This window comes from Podarcis liolepis (genome assembly GCF_965112155.1).
Source record: "Podarcis liolepis genome assembly, chromosome: 1".
Taxonomy (NCBI): Eukaryota; Metazoa; Chordata; class Lepidosauria; order Squamata; family Lacertidae; genus Podarcis; species Podarcis liolepis.
This window is the reverse complement of record NC_139554.1, coordinates 103,450,219-103,470,292: the sequence shown is the minus strand read 5'-3', so window position 1 is coordinate 103,470,292 and position 20,074 is coordinate 103,450,219. Positions and strand designations below refer to the sequence as shown.

The window sequence follows — 20,074 nt, the reverse complement described above, 5'->3', positions numbered from 1 at the left end:
GGGTGGGGAGGAAGAGATTGCTTAAGGCTGCATTCTAAATAGCCGACAGATTGTATATCTGGAAAGTGACTCCAAACGCAAGTTAACTTCAGTAATAGGTGACGTAGGCCGAGGAGGCTATAATGTAAGCAGCAAGCGGCAGGAACATAAAGTTCTTTGCCTTCAGTGATACAGTAATTCAAGGATAAATGATAGGTCCCTGGGGAGGAACCTTGGAGTTGTAATATTTAGGTGCAAATATCCCATCTTAATGTCCTTTTTGACTTTTATCCGGAATCCTCCTTCCCAGGCCTGCCTAACCAGATTGCCTTAATCATCAGGGTGTGATCTCCCCCTGCTGCTCTGCCACGGCAAATCCATTAAAGGCACCGCTCGCAGAGAGACAGCAAGCTCTGTCTGATACTGTACCCAAAACTTAACGGGGAACAAAGAACAGCTGCAATCAGCTCCTGCGGGGATAGTAACAGAACATAATAAAAGAGGTAGGCCAAGCAGACTTGGACTAAAAGGCAACTCTCACCCCCCAGCAAAAAAACCTAAATAATACTAGGAAAACTTTTAGTGCCAGAATCCAAAAGAGAAACAATCCAAACCTCATAAAATAGTCATCAGAGGTTTTAATAGTCTTCTTGTAACTGTATGCATGCTTTTTTTGGGGGGGGTGGCAGCAGTCCTTGGGTGCTATGATTATTTGATGATGTGAAGATATTCCAGATTAATTTCTGTTTGTGCCACCTGAAAGTCTTTTATCCAGAAAATTATGGGTAACTGCTGGTTGACTACCCCCAGTTTGTCATTCATCTTTTCTCAAGTCGCTTTCCTGAGCTGACAGAATAGTTGCCAGCGTTTGTCCTCATAATGCAAGTGTTTTGAGACTTCTTATCCCAGGACAGTTTTGTGATTAATATTTAAGGCATATGAGTCTGGTCAGTGTTGCACTGTGTTATAGTGCTACCAAACGTAGATTAGAGATGTTGCACGTTAAAGTTGCTGTATTGCGTTACAGAAAATGGCATTATTTGGCATCAACAGCATCAACTGTACGTTCCAACTTCTTTTCCGTGATGATTTTCACATTGTGGAATTAGTTGCTGCAACTTAATTAAAATTAGATCATAATGAATTTGCTCATCTAAAGAATTATATTTGTCACTACAAGCTTGGAGTTTTGCATTTAGGCATAGGAGGAGCTGCAGCTTATTATTTTTAAGATCACACTTTTCCTTAAAGTTAGTTTGTCTTTCAGAGGCTAACATGTGGGAACAGCTCTGTTGTTGGAAGCTGGAACATTTCTCTGGGGTGTCAGGGACAAAGGGAACATGATCTAGATTTATTTCATGCGTTATGGGCATGCACCACACCTGGCTACCTTTATTGCACCTTCAGAAAGCTATGCCCAAAATATAAGGCCTTTCCACCTAGGATTAGCCTGAACTCTTCCAACCCGGGTAATGTTCACGCATTCAAAATGTATATTGTTTTAAGGAATGAGATTGTGAATTCATTATGGGGCAGGTGTACCTGATCTTTCCTCTGCCTATTTGCAGTATTTGAGATGCTACCAAAATACTTTTCCTCCTCCCTTTTCTTCTTCATTTTTCTCAGAGGCTGCTCACCCTTCTATTCCAGCAATTAAAAACAAAGCAATTTTAAACTTCATTTGCTCCTTGGTTGCCCATTCACCCAGTTTGGCATGATCCTTCACAATGCACTTGACATTTCACCATCCTGAATAATACTTCGTCATCTGCAAACTTGTCACTTCACTTCTCACCACTGACTGGATCATTTACGGTAGGTATAAATTAAATAGCACTGACCCCTATATAGATTGCTTACTTTCCTTTATGGTGAGGCAGCACTGTATGTTAACCCCCGAGTTCTCCTCCTTGTTGTTTCTAACTTAGTTAATAGGAGACTCATCTTCTTAGTTTACGGTTATGGTTAAGTTTACTCAGCAGGTTTTGGTGTGGAATTTTGTCCAAAACTTTTGAGAAGTCTAAGTGTAAAATGTATGCTGGATCACCCCCGTCAACATATTTGTTGATGCTTTCAAAGAAGTAGTGTGCGCCCATGTCCTACTTCACAAAGGAAAGTCCTGTGTTTGAAGGCATCCACTTTAAAGATAAAGAACTGTGAACAGGGAGAGCAGGGGTCTTGATGTTTCCTATCAACAGCACATAGGCAGTGGACTTCCCACTATAATCAGATACTGTATTTCTGTTTTAATCATAGTAATCACTGTTTGAAATCCAGATATCTAATTTAATTGCCAAATGGCACCTTAAAGCTGGGCTGCAGTTGTCACAATGGAATGTTTAGGTGCTGTTCCCTCCACCTGATTTGATTATTTATTTATTTGATTATTTATTTATTTATTTATTCATTCATTCAAATTCCATACTGCTTTGTATTTTAAAGAACAAATCTCAAAGCAGTGTGCAACACCTTGAAACATCAAATAAAATAATCCTGAATAAACCAAACGAAAGCTTCAAGGGAAATATTTCAGATCCTTCTCTAAGTGATATTTTGCTTTCCCCAGTCACCAACCTGGCTTCCAGAGATTTCCACGTGATCGCACTTGGATCGGCGCCAGTCACAAAACATGCCTGGCGCCTGGTTAATTTCGAACACTGATAGTAATCATTTCTAAATGTCCATCTAGACTTAGCATTAGCACACACAGTTTTTCTGCAACTCTTGTGTGCTTTCTCTAGCATGCCTCTGGGTTGTGGTGTAGTGGTTAAGAGCGGTAGTCACGTAATCTGGGAAACCGGGTTCGTGTCTCCGCTCCTCCACATGCAGCTGCTGGGTGACCTTGGGCCAGTCACACTTCTCTGAAGTCTCTCAGCCCCACTCACCTCACAGAGTGTTTGTTGTGGGGGAGGAAGGGAAAGGAGAATGTTAGCTGCTTTGAGACTCCTGAAGGGGAGTGAAAGGCGGGATATCAAATCCAAACTCTTCCTCATGGCCCTAAAACATTCTTCTCAGCAAAAGCTTCATGCAGATGCCTCGTAAAAAAATAAGTCAACAGAGCATGGCTATATCATAGTAAATTATGGTGATGATAATAATAAGTTTATATCTCATTCTTCCACCAGAAAGTTCCTAGAGTAACCTGGTCTTTTGCGGGTGTGTGCATGGTGGGTGTTAATTACTGCCTCTTAAACTCTTGTCAGGACTAGGCCAAATTTTTTTTGCTGCTCGTGGCGAAGGACTAGATTGCTATCTTCCTAGTTCCAGTTCCAGGAGCTGGCTGGACTAGCAACTGAATCTTACTTCAGAACTGGCAACAGGACAGCATTGTTCACCAAATCTGATGGCAGCCAGGTAGTTTAGGGAGTGCAAGGCAGGCACATAAGCCTTGTTCTCCTTCAGCTCCCCACCACTCCCCAACACCTATTACCTGCTACCTGAGGCAGCTAACTCCCTCTGCCTAATGGTAGGGCTAGCTCTGAGTCTTGTTGAAGAGGCTAACCTGCTACTGTAACTGCTTGCTTAAAAAGTGCCAGGGATTGTGAACAAACAGAAGTGCTTCTTACACTAATGATATATGCAGAGGATTCCCAGCAGCTCAGCAAGCCTACCTCAATATGCTTCTAGAACGCTTTCAGTCTGACCTAGATGGAGGGATCAGTTTTAGGGGCTATAACGGGACAGTTCATTCTTCAGGGCCGCTCGATATTTGGCCTTTTTATTGGAAGTGCCATCAGAATGCCAATTAGTGTCAGTTAGGATGGTGGCTTCTGTCACATTTGCTGGGAAATGGCTGGAGTCCACTGATAACTTGCATCTCGCAGGCCACAGAAAAGCATCCCAAAATTTATTATAAGACAGTATTCCTAATACGCAAGTTGTGCTTGCCATGTTTTGTTGATACTCTTTATGAAGAAAATGCCCCTGCTTAACATGTGCATAACCATAGTGTTTATTTGCTCGTATTTTCTTCCTTTCCGTTTATTTCCGTGCCCCCTCCTTCTGTGGATTAAGCACTCAGTTGTTGCATGTCCACTGGAAAATGATGATTCTGTTGGGCTCCAGTAAAGACATAATACTATTTCCAGTGAGATTAATATGTAGTAAAAGAAGTCACAATTGTTTTTAACTTTTAGGTGGGATTCATTGAATTCCCTCTGATATAGTTGACCAAAATATACCCTGAATATTGTAGTTATGCTGTAGCTTATAGTTTCACAAACTTCTTTAAAACAATGTATATATTAGAATACATTAGTTTGTAATTGCTCAAAACTGAGGCAAATTGTGAAGACATTAGAGGCAGAGATAAAGTTTATCTCTTAATTAAATGATCATTCATTTTGATTTATTTTATTAAAAAATAACCCTGGGACAAAGTTTAGCAGCAAAAATGGAGGATTATTAATCAAGAATCAGTAAATTGTCTTAATATGGCCTTGGCCTTGCTGTGATCACATAATCATTGAAGTCTAGGGCTATTGGTTTATTGGGCTATTGGCAGGATAAGCATGACTAGAGTTCATATTTAACACATCCATATTTGCAAGTCAGTGATCCCCCAGTGATTACTGCTTGGCTACAGGATGCATTCTCATCTACTTGAGACAATTTATTTTTTTGAAGATAAATTTGTGTGTCTCAACACACACACACACACACACACACACACACTTGTTTGAAGGAAATGCAGTGAACCTCAGTGGATACTCTAACTGCATGATCTGCAGCATGTTCACAGCTGTGCAGTAAGTAGTTATCCTGCCAGAATTACATTTGGTGGATGTCCAAAACCATGAGGACTTGGAAGTTGGTTTTTAATTCAGGATAACTAAGTTACTATTTTCAAGAACATCTCATAAAGCCCATTGCGTGTCCGCCATCAGTTTCATCATGCAGATGGTATGTTAAAACTTATCTACCTCTCTCAAATGGATTAAAAAAAGAAATCTAACCTAAAAGTATATTGTAGCTTCAGGAGAAACATATTAGATGTCAAAATAGTTATCAAACACAGATGTTTCTAGCAGAAACAGAACTATGCTAGGCTACATTATCCTCATATTTGGGGTTCGCCATCACTGCAGATAGGCCATGGACCAAGCGGGGTGTGTGTGTGTGTCAGTAATCCTGGAGTTCCAGACAGACAGGAAAGCGAGGTAAGGCAGGATCAGCACCTTGGAGAGGGATCTGGGTGTATGTTTTAGGAGCATGGTTAATAAGCCTGCAGCTGAGGCAGAACATACAAGTTGTCTCAGCAGTGGCCTGGAGCGACTGGCAGATCTTTCTATCTTGTGCTAGAGGTCCCAGCCCCCTGAATACTGGTGCATGACCAGTTAAAGGGCCAGTGTCTGGCCCTGGGCTTTTACACTGTGGGGATATCTTCTCAGAGTTCTCCTGATTCACCGAACAGTATGTGGACCAATCAGTCTGGTAGTGCAGGGACTCTCTTTGTAAATCAGGGGAGCACGCACAGGTTCCAGGGAGTAGTTCTATCTGCTCCTTGGGATTCCTAGATAATTTTTCCTGCTTGTGAAGTGGCCCTTTCACAAGGAAAGTTCTCTTTCAGCCACTATATTATGTATGTCTCTAAGAGACTAAGTTCTCTTTCAGTCACTATATTATGTATTTCTCTAAGAGACTTGCATCTGTGTACATCCAAGAGAAAAATGATATTTTATCTTATTTATTTGTGTGTGTGAGTGGTTATAGTCTGAATTCCTGTGTGAATCAATTATGATTATTTTAATAACTTTATTTTCAGAAGTGCCATTGAAGCTTTATTAGCTTGGGAGTAGAGGAAATAATTTTATCCGAGCATAATCATTGTACATTTACATCTTTCTCTTTTTTTCTTCAGTGGAGTGTTTTAATGTGTCTTTTAAGTGTTAGAGTTGACAAGTCTATATATTCCAGCTCAAGTTAATCCCTCTTTTGTTGAGAGATCCTGAGATCCATTTTTAATCCCTAATGCTGAATGTCATCGCTGAGGAATTTTTTATTGCATTAACTAAAGATGCTTTAGTTAATGCAATAAACTGGGTAAATGGGCAGCAAAATGGCAAGTGCAATTCAGTGTGAGCAAGTATAAAGTGATGCTCATTGGGGGTAGGAATCTTAATTTCACCTATATGCTCATGGTGTCTGAGCTGGTGGTGACTAACCAGGATTGAGACCTTCAGGTCTTCATAGATAGCTCAAAAAAGGTGTCAACGCAATGTGTGGCAGCTGTGAAAAAGTCAAATTCCATGTCAGGGATCATTAAGAAAGGAATTGAAAATAACACTACTAATATGATAATGCCATTAAGACTCTCCTCCTGCAAGAGAGGGGAGTGGTTGTGGGCGGGAGCCGGTCTCCGCCTCAAGCAGGGGGCTTTAGCCCCCTGCCTCCCACTCACCTGCCTGGCGCCCACACCCACAGACAGGCACCCAACCAGGTGCCTTCAGGGGGGGGGCGTGTACGGCAGCGTAAATTGCTGCGGCGCCAGCCTCCCGGCCTCACTCTTCGTCGTCCTGTCGCGAGTCATTATATCAACCTATGGTGCACTTGGAATACTGTGTACAGCTCTAATCACCTCACCTCAAAAAGGATATTGTATTGCTGGAAGAGTTCAGAAAAAGGTGATCAAAAGGATGGAGCAAGTTCCCAATATTTGGGGCTTTTTAGAAGAGGCATTTCTCTCTCTCTCTCTCTCTCTCTCTCTCTCTCTCTCTCTCTCTCATATAATGCTAGAACCTGGGAACATCCAGTGAAGCTGAATGTTGGAAGATTCAGGGCAGACAAAAGAAAGCACTTCTCCACACATCACATAGTTAAGCTATGGAATTTGCTTTCACAAGAGGCGATAGCCATTAATTTGGGTTGCTTCAAAAGAGGGTTAGACGAATTCACGGAGGATAAGGGGTATCAGTGGCTACTAGCCATGTTGACTACGTTGCATCTCCACTGTCAGAGCCAATATGCCTTTAAACATCAGTTGCTGAGAACTGCAGGTGGGAAGAATGCACACTATTGTTCTCAGGTTCTGCTTGTGGACTTCCCATGGACACCTGGTTGGCCACTGAGAACAAGATGGTGGACTAGATGGGCATATGGCTTGATCCAGCAGGCTCTTCTCGTGTTTTTATGCTTGTGGATGCCATGGTTACCTAAACCTTTGCCTTGCTTTGGTATTACCAACAACAGAGTTAAGTAGGGTGGATAACCAACTATTTTCATTCTGAGGAGACTTCCAGTAGAATAGTTGGTAGCTCTACCTGACTTAAAGGTGTATGGATACCAACCCCTAGAGATAATAATAGGCATTGGTTAGGGGCAGCCCTTGTGAAGGGTATGATATTTATAAATAGTTTTAATTTTGCAAATGTTTGTTTTTTAAGGTTTGTTTCCCCCCTGTTCTTTAGGGTGTAGAAGCTGTATTCCGTGGACCAACTTTTGCACAACTGATTAGTCACGTGTAAACAATGTTATTGTGCTTATAACTCTTATAAAATTGGTCGCAAGTCTCACAGAGCTATCTCAATTTTGACACCCATTTACAGTACAATGCTCCAAATCTACTACAGTATTCCAGGAATGGGAAGTCTGTGGACTCCCATGTTTTGCTGGACTTCAGCTCCTATTATCCATGACCATTGGCTGTGGTGTCTAAGGCTGATGGGAGTCAGAGTCCAGCAACATCTGTAGGACCACAGATTCATCACCACTGCCATATACTTTTCTGTTCTGTAATAACCACTGGTAGTCTGTATGCCTCAACTTTTTTTGAAAGCAATGCTTTTGAACTCCAGGTCTTCAGAAGTGAGAGTCTACAAGCTGGAACATACTTACTGGGGATTATCTCTTATTCAGCTCATTGGAATTTATTTGAGTGAACATTTGCAAAATTATTGCTCCTGCCCTTTGACGAAATGCACCTCCTTCTCTTGGCTACTTGCTTGTGGTTCTGAGGGGAATTGTAACATGCACTTTGCAAACTATGCTTATTCCTATGAGCGAGAGAGGACAGAGGTTTCAAATTTGGCTGTGTGCAGCTGGTATTCCCCCCTCCCCTAAAATATTAGAAAAATTGGGGTTCTTCAGAAAATGAGTGCATAACTCTCTTAAGGGATAAAATATTTTTCGGCGGTTTTGTCTGCAGCAGCCTATTTTAAAATGCGACTTGCATCCTGAGGAAGAGCCTCTCAAATAAGAATATTGCTCAGGCAATTCAAACTAAGCCCAGGAAGTAGACAGAGAAGTGGGTTATTTTATCTTTAAGCCTGTGGTGGTGATGGTTAAATCTTTGCAGTCCTTCCTTAAGCAACATAATTCTGCGGGGAGGGATGTCTAAATAGAAACAGCATAAATTAGCAGAGCTCTTCCTCTGTTTCCATCATGTGCTCTCGCTCCTGTTCTCCTGCATAAAAAACAAACAAACGATTTATTGCCAAATTGCAGTTTACTTTTAAGGTGAAGCTGTTTACTGGTAGAAATGCTGTGGCTTCCTTTTTTTTTTTGATGGCTGGACTTGAGGGGGGGACACCCCTTATTTTCTCTATTCCACAGGGTGTATTTGGTAGTTAAATCTGTCCAGCTATCCACCCCCACCTCAGCTCTTTCTTTTCTTTTCAAAAATGCTGGCGAGCTTTTATTATTATTGCAGGCTGAAGAGAAGAAATCATCGGGGACATGCTTGTTACAAACGCAGAAGCCCTCCTGTTCGTCATCCACTATCAAAGAGAATTCTCTGTGAGTTGACTGAGGCACAGCAGCCCAGCCAATCACCGGTCTCTTTCCTGACTCTGTCATCAGCCCTTGGTTGAGGGAAAAACGGTTTTGCTTTCATGCTCTGTGTTTGGAAGGCAGATAAAATGCCAGGTCTGGGTTGCCTCTAGGGATAACCTTCCTTTCTATGATGTGAATGAATAGCATCTTGGCTGGGGGCAAATCCAGAGGAGGAATTGACAAGGCAGGCTGGAGCTGCTCTGTCTTACTGTCTAGGCCTTTCCCTGCATTTTAAATCCCAGCTGTGGCTTTTGTAGGGAATTCACTTTTGCACTGAGAAAGGGGTGCTTTGGATTATCAGACCTCCATGTATGACAATTTGTACCTGCATGGATTTGAAGACTCTGAGGCGGTAAGTGGGGTTTTGGTTTTTTATTTTTGTCTAAAAGCCCACCCTTTTGCTGGTATCTTTCCTCCTCCTCCTCCTCCTCCTCCTCCTCCTCCTCCTCCTCCTCCTCCTCCTCCTCCTCCTCGCAACAGCAAGGTATGCGGAGGACAGGGACGCCAAAGAAACAGGCTTTGTTTTGTGGGCTGCTTGGCAATGTGATGGATATAGTCTGGAGCCACCTGAACTAATCTCTGTTATATAATTCCTTGTCCTGCAGCTTTAGAAAAAGGAGAAGGGGAAGATATAGGTGTTTCTGACGAAAGCTGGGAAGCATTTTCTGTGTGTGTGTGTGTGTGTGTGTGTGTGCGTGTGTGCTGCCGTTTTGCTGATTACATGCTACACTTCTGTCCTCATGGCAGGGTGCATGAATGCTTTGTGGTTCCGAAATGGGGAGAGGTGTTGTAGCTATCATGCATAATATGTTCATCAGCTGGGGAAAGTGCCGCTGGAGGGGAGAAAGGAGAATACTAATAACACAGGAGTTTATGTTTTGCTTAAATTGGGAGCGGTGGAAGTTCTCCAAGATATGTGTGTGTGTGTGTGTGTGTGTGTGTGTGTGTGTGTGAGAGAGAGAGAGAGAGAGAGAGAGAGAGAGAGAGAGAAGATGCTGCCTGGGCAAATGGTCAGTGCAGATGCATTTGAATTTCTTGAACAAAGAAGCTGTACAAGTGGTTGCTGTAACACAATCCTGTAGCTTCACAATGGCAGTATGCGAGCTTTCAGCATGCTGTGAATGGAGGCTGAGGTGTCATGATTGCCAACCTTGCCATCTCATTATTATTTAGGATATGCTACCCCTTAATAGATGGTACTCCCCCAAGTCAGGATAGCTTTCCTGCTAGCAGGAGCCATTTGTATTTTGCCAGAATTGAGCACTGGGAATCCTAAAGCCTGTACCAGCCTGAGACCAATTAAATATGGACTGCAAAAAGTTGACAGCAGAGATTAGAAACCTATGGTCCTTGCTATGATGGGCATGTTTTATTTTATTTTTCCCCCTGTCCCCACCACCCCTCCATGATTTAAAAGAGTCCTCGAGGGGCAACATTTCCCCAAGATGGAGAGAAATCTGCTGAGATTGCCACAACAATGTACACGCTGTTCCATATTAAGCAGGAATGTGTTACATAAGGTTTTATAGCCAAAGCATAAAATACACAGATTATAACATAAAACAGTGTATGCGTCAATGCAGACGTATATGGCCAGTGATGCGATATCCACATGAGAATGGATAAGATCCTGTATCTCTCTTCAGATTAGTCTTTGCTCCTCTCTGTCAGTGTGATTCTCCACAGGCTCTTGCTGATAACTCTGTCATGTCTACATGTTGACTCAAATGCTCATAATTTATTTTTATGGTTAGGATAGTTTGGAGAGGGCGAAGACTCTGAAATGTCTAAAATGAAATACTCCACTGTTCCTCTTCTGATGGGGGAAGCTAGAGGGGGAGAATTTACTGTTAAAATGCTCTTTCAAATCAGTTTTAGAAACTCGTGGTGCTGTTTTTTAAAAACCGATATTTCTGCCTACGGCAGGTTATTTCCTTACGCTGAGTATTTTCTTGACCTGCCAGGTCACTTTCCAGGGAACTGTTTTTCCTACAAGCTACCTTTTATAAATAGAGTTAAAATTATCTTTAGAAACCATAAGAAATGCTTTTTTAGTTCAGCGTTGATTTGGAATTGTAGCATTACATTGCCTGGGCAGGCGGCTACAATGCCTGAAATATGTCAGAAATATACAACCACTAATAAGTGGGGATAGACAAGGTACTTGCTGGTGCAGTTCAGTGGGGGAAAGTGCCTTGGCTTGAGATGAGTACACTGGGGATCCACATACTGTCCAGCGCTAGTTTGTTGGATGGCCTAAGACTTATCTCCCTCTTTCAGACTCAGTTGCCTGCTTGAAATACAGAGGGAATAATGGGCCATCGTTCCAGATTGCTGTGAGGATGAATGAGAGAAGGAACACAAAACACGCAAAACAAAGACAATTGTTTATAATTTGGTCTTACTGTTTGACAGAAGATCTGTATAATGGGTCTGCCAGCTGCTTATACACAAACAAAACATATTCCCTCATGATTGCATGCATATATATGTATGTGGGGTGTTTGTGTGTGTGTGTGTGTGTGTGTGTGTGTGTATGCCACATATATGCCACATTTTTATAGCTTGAAGGGTATTATTCCTCCAGATAGCACTTTTTTGGCTGTTGTAGCTGCCATGCAAAGTGTGACTGTACAAGTGTCAGTGCGCAACCTACTTGAGATTGCCTGCAAAGTGAGTGATGGTATGACATAGTCCCCCTCCCTTAAGGCCCAAACCACTGAGTGGCATGTTCTATTAATGTTTCAGATGTATGACGAGTATTTCTGTTATATTTCTGTGCAGCCTGTACATTCTCTCTCTTTGCCAGGCCACTGCCAGACTTGCTTATATTGGATGATGATGTGCTGGGAACGAGTACTTTTTCTCCTCACCTCCAGTAGTAATGTGTGTGGGGGGGGGGAATCTGTGCCTTCTCCTTCCCTAGGGGGCATATTCAAATAATAGTAACAATGCAAATTTTCTTACATCTCCAGATGTGGTTTGCTTGTCAAAAGGAAAAGAGGGGGAAAGTCAAGGGTTCCAAGTAAGATGCTTGAAATGGATGTGTTACACATTCTATAATCTCGTCCCACACTCAACAGGTATATCTCTCTCATTCTACACCCTCCGCCCCACAGTAGTTCAGTGATAGAAAATCTACTTCACATGCAGATCATCCCAGCTCCAATTCCTGGCATCTCCAGGTAAGCTGGAAATGATCCCATCTGAAATCCTGGAGAACCTCTGCCAGTGATTGTAAACAGTGAGCTAGATGGACTAAGGGCCAGGCTGTATGGCCTGTGGTCCTGCGTTTCCCTAGCATGCTGGTGGTCATGGGGATCGGCTATTGCCTCTCAAAAAGGACCAAACACAATCACAGGGGACCAGCTCCTTGGATTGTTAGTTGGAGTAATGTGATTGGTACTACACCTCTCTCTCTCTTTAATAGGAGGGTTTACATTGGAAATTAAGCGTTACCGTTCACTTCAAGGCAGGGGTAGGGAAACACGATGAAAATGGTCAGTTATAATGCCAGAAGAAAAGCGTGTTTGCAGCCTATGCTGAAGCAGAACGTACAGCTTTCAGTTCAGTAAAAGTTGAGCTCTCTCGCGCAGAAGTGGTGATCTGCAGGGGTGAGTCGGAAGGAACTCAAGGAAGAGAGCAATAGTGGGGGAATGAGGCATTTTTAACGCAAAGTTCAGTATGAATACGTGCATATGTCTTGCCCAGAATCCACTTGAAGTTAAGAAAGAGATTCTGAGCTGTTCTGGTTGATGGGAAGCCAAGCAGCTCAACCCAAACGCTCAGCTGGCGATGAGCATATGAAAAGCATAAGGAGGCGTACTGTACTTGCTTTCTGGTTTGTGGCAGGCAGATCTGTAAGCTAAAGACCCTGTGCTGCTGATGCGACTAGCACATTGTAAAATGAGTGTATCAGAATGAATCAGGACTAGTACAGTTATGCTTTACTGCAGCAGGCCTTATAAAAACCTGGCCTGTCAAGTTCAGTACCAGGCCTGTGTTGCGCTACCTCATCCATGTGTAGAATGAAGATTTTTAAGAAGGTGGCATGGTGGCTTCCCCCCTAAATTTGTTTTGCCCATTATTTCCAAATTCATCCCAATGTTAGGCTTGATTAGAAGGATTAAAACAGCAGTCCCCGGATACAAGTAATGAAATATATGTGTGAATATTATACACACAGAATGCTCATGTATGCTTACATGTGTTCATGTTGAAGTAATAACTACTTTTGAGACCATTTCATTGCTATTTGGGGTACCTATGTCTTTGCCTTTTGTTCCAAGCACTTAGCAGCTGTCAGAAATGTTCAGAAGCTGTTTTTTTCTTTTTTTAATGTATTTGTAATGAACAGTTTTCCATGCAGACCTCAGTTTGGTGGTTGACATTTAGGGGAAGGTGAGCTCTGTTATGAGCATGTGGTGGGGGCATGATAGTATTTGGTATGGAAAATTCTCAGAAACTTGTACGAGAAAAGAGATGCTAATTTCCAAAATAGAATTGGACTAGTGCTTATGTTTGTTTTCTGAAAATTATTTATTTTATGTGTATCCTAATCTTTCATGGCATCCCAGGCGGTTGCCATCCAGATGGTTAAGAAACTTGACAACAGCTACAGTGCCTGGTGTTTCCAGGCCATTCCCTGTGTCCCCAAGTTCCCACTTGTCACTCAAACAGTTCTTTACAGGTAGCAAAACCTCATGCAAAACTTGAGCTGTTGCATAGACTATGCTGGAATACCTGCTCTGTACAAAACTACAGGTATGTTCAGGGCATCTGTCTGTGAACTCTGTATCTGTAGATGGGAGGCAGGGATGCATATGCAAGCCATGCCCTTAGTGTCTTCTGTGTGCACCGTTCCCCAACTATCCCCTTGTTGAGCAGAGAAGGTCTTCAGGGGGGCTTTCACTCTCATTTACTCCGCACGGCTGGGAGCCAGATAAAGCAGGATCCCAATTGCATTGAAGCAAATGCTAGTAGAAGGATGTCTGCAGAACTTCTTCACTCAACATGGAGATGGTTGGGACTGAAAGGTGGGTAGGTGCAAAGTGCATGAGGCTGGGGTCTGCATCAATGTCCCTATCACTGTCCACCATTTGAGTGTTCATATATTCAGGAACATGCCTAGAATACCTAGATATTCTATACTTTCCATAATGGATGACAAGACAGATTCCCCATATTTTTTACAACTTGTTGACCAGGCCTAGGCAAACTCGGCCCTCCAGATGTTTTTGAGACTACAGTTCCCATCATCCCTGACCACTGGTCCTGTTAGCTAGGGATGGTGGGAGTTGTAGTCCTAAAACATCTGGAGGGCCAAGTTTGCCTATGCCAGTTGTTGACTTTGTTGACCTGTATCATGTCTGTATGGGTATACATTCTGTGTGGATGATCTTGGCATGCATGCCATTAGGAAACTCTTGATTTAAAACATGGTGGTTGTGGTGATCCACTGTGCTGTTTAATGTTCTTGCATTAGGGTAACTACCATCTGATTGCTTCTATTTCTAAGAAGATGATTCCTGTTTACAGTTTCTTGTAATTGCGATGGTCAGGATAGTATTTGTTCCTAAAGGAGGAATCTTCCTGTAAAGCCCACCTTGATTCAAATGTAACTTAGGGTTGATTCGCACAGGTTTGTACAGTACTTGGTGACCTGCAGCTGAATGTATGAGCAGCCCCCAATGAGAAATAGGATTAATAAGGTGGTGCCAGGTGATACGAAAGCTGTGTAAGGTAAAGGACCCCTGACCATTAGGTCCAGTCGTGACCGACTCTGGGGTTGCGGCGCTCATCTTGCTCTATAGGCCGAGTGAACCGGCGTACAGCTTCCGGGTCATGTGGCCGGCATGACTAAGCCGCTTCTGGCGAACCAGTGCAGCGCATGGAAACGCCGTTTACCTTCCCGCTGGAGCGGTACCTATTTATCTACTTGCACTTTGACATGCTTTCGACCTGCTAGGTTGGCAGGAGCAGGGACCAAACAACGGGAGCTCACCCCGTCGTGGGGATTCAAACCACCGACCTTCTGATCGGCAAGTCCTAGGCTCTGTGGTTTAACCCACAGTGCCACCCGTGTCCCTACGAAAGCTGTGTAGTGATTGTTAAAGGCAATTTCACAGCTGCAGCCCAGTGCCTGATATGGCAATTATTGAATGATCCATATGCATTTGTAAAATTTTCACTTTAAAGTCCCTCAGTGGTGCAGCATTTGCTTAGCAATCTAGTAGCACTTGGTCATATCTTCTTAATTTCATAGAGGTCTTGTGTGGACATAATTGAGACTTGGGAACATTTTCAAGGTATCAGTGATTTAAACAATAAAAATTGAAGGAGCAAGAGTGTGTCCCAGTTTGCATGTCACACTAAGCCACGTCACACATGGCTCAATACAAACATGCAAGTGGGAGAGGAGATCAGGACCACTTTGCTCCTCCCCAGTTCTGCGGCTGCGCCGTGCTGTCTTGGCTTAGATTTTGTCCAAACCTGGGCTCACAGTTTAGCATTTCCCAGCCTAAGCACAACCTGTAACCAAGGTCTGTCCTATGGTTTTCGGCTTGCGGTTTGTCCAGAAGAACGAAAACCATTACACCTGAGGGCATCAGGCTAACTTAGGCTACACAAAGCAAGCCACATCCTCTAAGATACCTCCCTCATCCCTTGGCGCCTGTTGTCTGATGTAACCACCTCACTCTGCCTGCTGGTCAGGGCCTGCTCTGATTCTGGTATGGCCACCCATGACCCTGGCTTGGCCTCAACAAGAATGAGGTGAGGTGGGAGCATGTTTCAGTCTCTTGCCTAAATCCTTCACACTTCTATTTGTGTTTCAGAGGCTATCACATTTGCCTATTATAGATCTTTTCTCCTACTCCATCCTTTTTTTAAAAAAACAAAACTGCAACCCAGGTGTAGGGCTTGAGCAGGAATTTGAATTTCAAATGCAAAGCTTTTACTTATTATTGCATTTATATCTCATCTTTCCTCCAAGGAGTTCAAAGTGGCACACATGGTTCTGTCCCTCCCCATTTTATCCAAATTACAGTGCTTTCTTTTGTTCAAGGGAGATACGGTACTACAGTGGTTGGGTTCAGGCATGGTTGCAAAACCACCCATGGTTTGTGCTAATCATAGTTAACAATCCACACTATAATTTAGGCTTCTGACTGTATGACAGGCAAACCAACTTTTTTAGCTGGTGGCTCCCTCTTTTTGTTTCCTTGCTGCTTAGGACTCAGCCTCATCGGTTTGCTCTTGTCCCTGTGGTGCTGCTGCCTCTTGAGAGACTGAGCAGTGGCTGTCCCTGTGACTTGTCAGTGGTCTGTGAATTCAGGCATAACAGCAAACCACAGTTAGCACAAACTCTGGGAAACTCTGGCTGGAAACCTTCACTTCCACTTTTAAACCAATCTGCTTCTCTTGACTGCAACAGAGGGGGTGCAAGCCATAGTTTAGTGTTATGACTTAACTCACTTATATTTCCTGGCTGCCTTGAAAATGGGTTTGGAGCTAATAAAGTTTTATTTTTAAAAAAAGAAAAAAGGGAAGAAAATGGGTGTGGGTGTTAAGCTAGGGTTCAAACTTGTGAAGTGGAATGGTGTCCTAAAAGTGCACATCAGCTTTAGTTCCAATATCTCAGTCTCCAGAGCAGATGTGACATTGCAATATATTTTGTGTTTCATTCCCACCTTTCCCTTTGGAAACAGCTGTTGAGCATTGAGCTGGTATTCCATTGTAAATTGTAGATTTGCCCTAAGTGTGTATACTGAATTTCATTCTGATATGTCAAAAGTTAACCTGTTACAAACAGAATGCCAAGTGGGCTAGTTAAATCTCAGCCAACGCTCTTTGCAGAGAGAGCTCTTTCCAGCTATCACTCATGCATTTAGGGACTCTATTCATAGACTTAGGCCTAACTAGCTCTGCATGTAATAAAACCCCAATAAAGAAAAGCTGCTTTGGGAGGAGAGGCTTTACGAAGTAGGGGTGATGATTGTGTTTCCATGTCCACCGCTATTTCAGATTCCCTCCAAACTTGGTTTCACCTTTTCCCTCCCCCATAGAGTCTAAACATATTAATGTTCCACTACATGCAAATACTGTCTTGCACTTAGCCCTTCTCTCTTAGACAAAACAACTTTCAGGTGACAAGGCTATTGTCCAGCTTTTCTGATTAGGATGCAGAAGGGACATATCCTGTCATCTTCTCATCCTTGCTCCTGACATGCATTCTCCAGGAAGAGGAGCCACTAGTGGCCAAGCTCTTTCTATAATGACAATAAAATAAAATAAAAAGTGGAAACTGAGAATCTTGGGGATCAGACTTTTCTTTCTAAAGAGTTTTGCCCTTACAAAACCTCAAGGAGGCAGCTTCCAGTTTTGACCATTTCTGAACCCTCATCATTCATGTATTTAGAAACTCATGAGAGCAGATATGTAGTGTATGACTGTGGAAATTGTGCATGTCTGACTCCCAGTTGCATACTGCAGCTCAAAATTGTATGCATATGAGAGATGAGTTGTCTCACACACTTAATGGAGATTCTAAGACTCACAGAGATTAAAGGAACTAGTTGGGAGTAAATCTGCATAGTTGTATCTTATGGTAGAATACCACCAAATGGGATACTAATCAAATACATCTTTCAAAATAAAAACTTTGCTGCATAGGCTAGTCTAGGGATGGGGCACCTGTGACCTTCCAGTTGTTGCTGGACTCCAACTTCCATATGAGCCACTGCCAGCATGACTAATTGTCAGGGATGATGGGAGTTGTAGTCCAACATCATCTGGAGGGCCACAGGTTCCCCCTCACTTATTTTCACAGGCATTATTTTCACAGATGTTGTGGGTGTTGCCTTCAGTGGATGCAAAACCTTTCAGCTGACTTCATCCTCATGAAGACCTAGGATATATGTAACTTGCCATTCTTTCAGGCTGGTTCCATTAATGTGGATATTTCCAAATCTGACTTATATGAGGAGGAACACACCTTTTAAAAAAGTAGCGTTTACATTCATATTCAGTGTACATATACAGTGGTACCTTGGGTTAAGTACTTAATTCGTTCTGGAGGTTTGTACTTAACCTGAAACTGTTCTTAACCTGAAGCACCACTTTAGCTAATAGGGCCTCCTGCTGCTGCCGCGCCACTGGAGCACGATTTCTGTTCTCGTCCTGAAGCAAAGTTCTTAACCTGAAGCACTATTTCTGGGTTAGCGGAGTCTGTAATCTGAAGCGTAAGTAACCTGAAGCGTATGTAACCCGAGGTACCACTGTACATGCACCAGCATTCTCACAGTCATCCAAGGTAAAATATCTGTATTTCAAGGTAATGTGTTTTCTAAAGTGCAGGTACTCATGTACAAGAGAATGGCACGCAGATTACCCACTAGCTTTCTTGTGCATCAGACTATCACACAGATTCTCCCCCCACCCTCACCCCGTTTCAGAAGCACTAATTTTAAAATGGCACCTGTGTTTGTGAAATGACTTTCCTCACTTCTCCCCACAAGGTGCAATGTTGATTCTTGTCAACTCATACAAGTGTTTTATCTTGTGCTCTTAAGCCAGTCCTCTGAACTGATAGGAAGATGCTGCTTTTTTGAGAACAGCACTGTTTTCTTTTATGTTACACAAACATTGGTGTGCTGCTGATATCAAAATGTGTATCTTGACATACAAGGATTTGGGGACGGTCTGAACATCTAAGAGGGAAGTTGTAGATGCACATAACGTGGGCCCAGCTGATAACTGGCTAGGAAGCCAACAAGACCACAGTGTACATGGTCAGTGTACAGTGTACATGTCCAGCTGAAATAGGAATGTTCTTCATTCTGTCTTTATGGCAAGTGCAATAAAACTAATTTAGTTACTTGTATTTTTAAAGATTGATGTTTTGCATTCACTGTTATAAACTGGCCCGTGCTACTGCTGTTAGTAAATTAGGATCTATGCAGTCGGCAGCAACTTGAGTAAAAAAAATAGGCAAATGTATTCAGGCTGGCAACAGTTTTTCTCTTTAAAAAATATAATAGGTTGAGGACATGATACCAGGCCGAAGGGCCTAGAAATTCAGGCTCTCTATTTTTCCACAGTATGTGTGAACTACGTAGACTGTAGCAAACTGGTAGTGGGGTTTTTTCCGTACACGTGCCACATCAAGTGTGGCAGAGATGCATTTGTTAAAGTCTTTTTCAGCTATGGATTCTTGAATTTGACCACTGTCAGTAGAGTTGATAAAACTCATCTTTTGAAACCCTTTTAAAAATTTGTGACATATATAAAAGAGGTGAGTTAGATTCGTGCGGGATACACCAAGACTTGCCTTGTTGTGACTGTGATGTGGTAGTTGGTGCTTGATATACCTATGGAGAGAGATCAAAGCTGTGCACAAGGAAGCACAGTTGTAAAAAAAGTGAAATAAACTCATGCAATTTACATCCTTGAGTCTGGGATTTCTTAGGAAACCTAATGAAAAATTACGAAGCACACATAAGTAGGGAGTACATCGCATTGCATTCTGCAGCACTTCTGATTCAACAAGATTTGGACCACACTGCAGGTTTGAGGCTGTGATCCTATGCACATATACTTGAGAGTAATCCCCACTGAATTCAGTGGTACATATTTTTCAGTAAAGATGCACTGGGTTGCAGTAGCATAATCCTTCTTACCACATTTCTTCATGTGTCAGAGGTTAAACTACTAGCAATAAGCAAAGCTAAGCAGTTAGTGCAACAGGTTCAGGGCATAGCGTTCCTAGTTTTCCAACCCATGTTAAAAATCTTGTTTGCTCCCTCCTTCACTTGTATGCTCAAAGTCATATTCCCTGCTTAGCACAAACTATACCCTGCAGTTACATCCAACTCTGCAAAGTGACTTATCATGGGATGTTAGGAGGGAGTGCTCACTTACACAGTTCCAAACCAATCTTTGTTGGCACATGTGAACTGGCTCAATGTTTACTCTCAACTACGCCTCCTTTCCCCCCAGGGAATAGTAACCTGAATTTTGGAATTACTTGGAAAAATTAGGAATATATAATGATAAATAATCAATTCAGTCTTTATAATGGCACGGGATCTGCAGTCATTGGTTTATACAATGAATTCCTTCTGAACTATTGTTGAACGTCTCTATGTTTATTTACCTACTTATTACATTTACAACCCACTTTTCCTCTAAGGAGCTGATGATGGCATATATAGCTCTTCCATCCTAATTTTATCCTCATCAAAACCCTATGAAGTAGGTTAGGCTCAGAGACAATGATTGGCCCTAGGTCACATCACCTTGTCAACAAAGGTCCGTATAGTAAAAG

General features: G+C 42.5%; 1 protein-coding gene across 4 annotated transcripts in view; it reads left to right on the top strand.

The window, feature by feature from the left end:
- CACNB4 (calcium voltage-gated channel auxiliary subunit beta 4) overlaps positions 1-20,074 on the top strand; it is a 137,059-nt gene that overhangs the window by 45,134 nt on the left and 71,851 nt on the right. The window contains exon 1 of one of the 4 annotated variants that reach the window (XM_083494243.1): positions 8,744-9,100. The exons of 2 other annotated variants lie outside the window; for them this stretch is intronic. In XM_083494243.1, coding sequence (XP_083350369.1) covers positions 9,056-9,100 — 45 coding nt within the window. In that variant the 5' untranslated portion in view covers positions 8,744-9,055. Of the gene's footprint in view, positions 1-8,743; positions 9,101-20,074 lie in introns of those variants that run through there. One more of the 4 variants, XR_014523536.1, reaches the window with a different exon arrangement.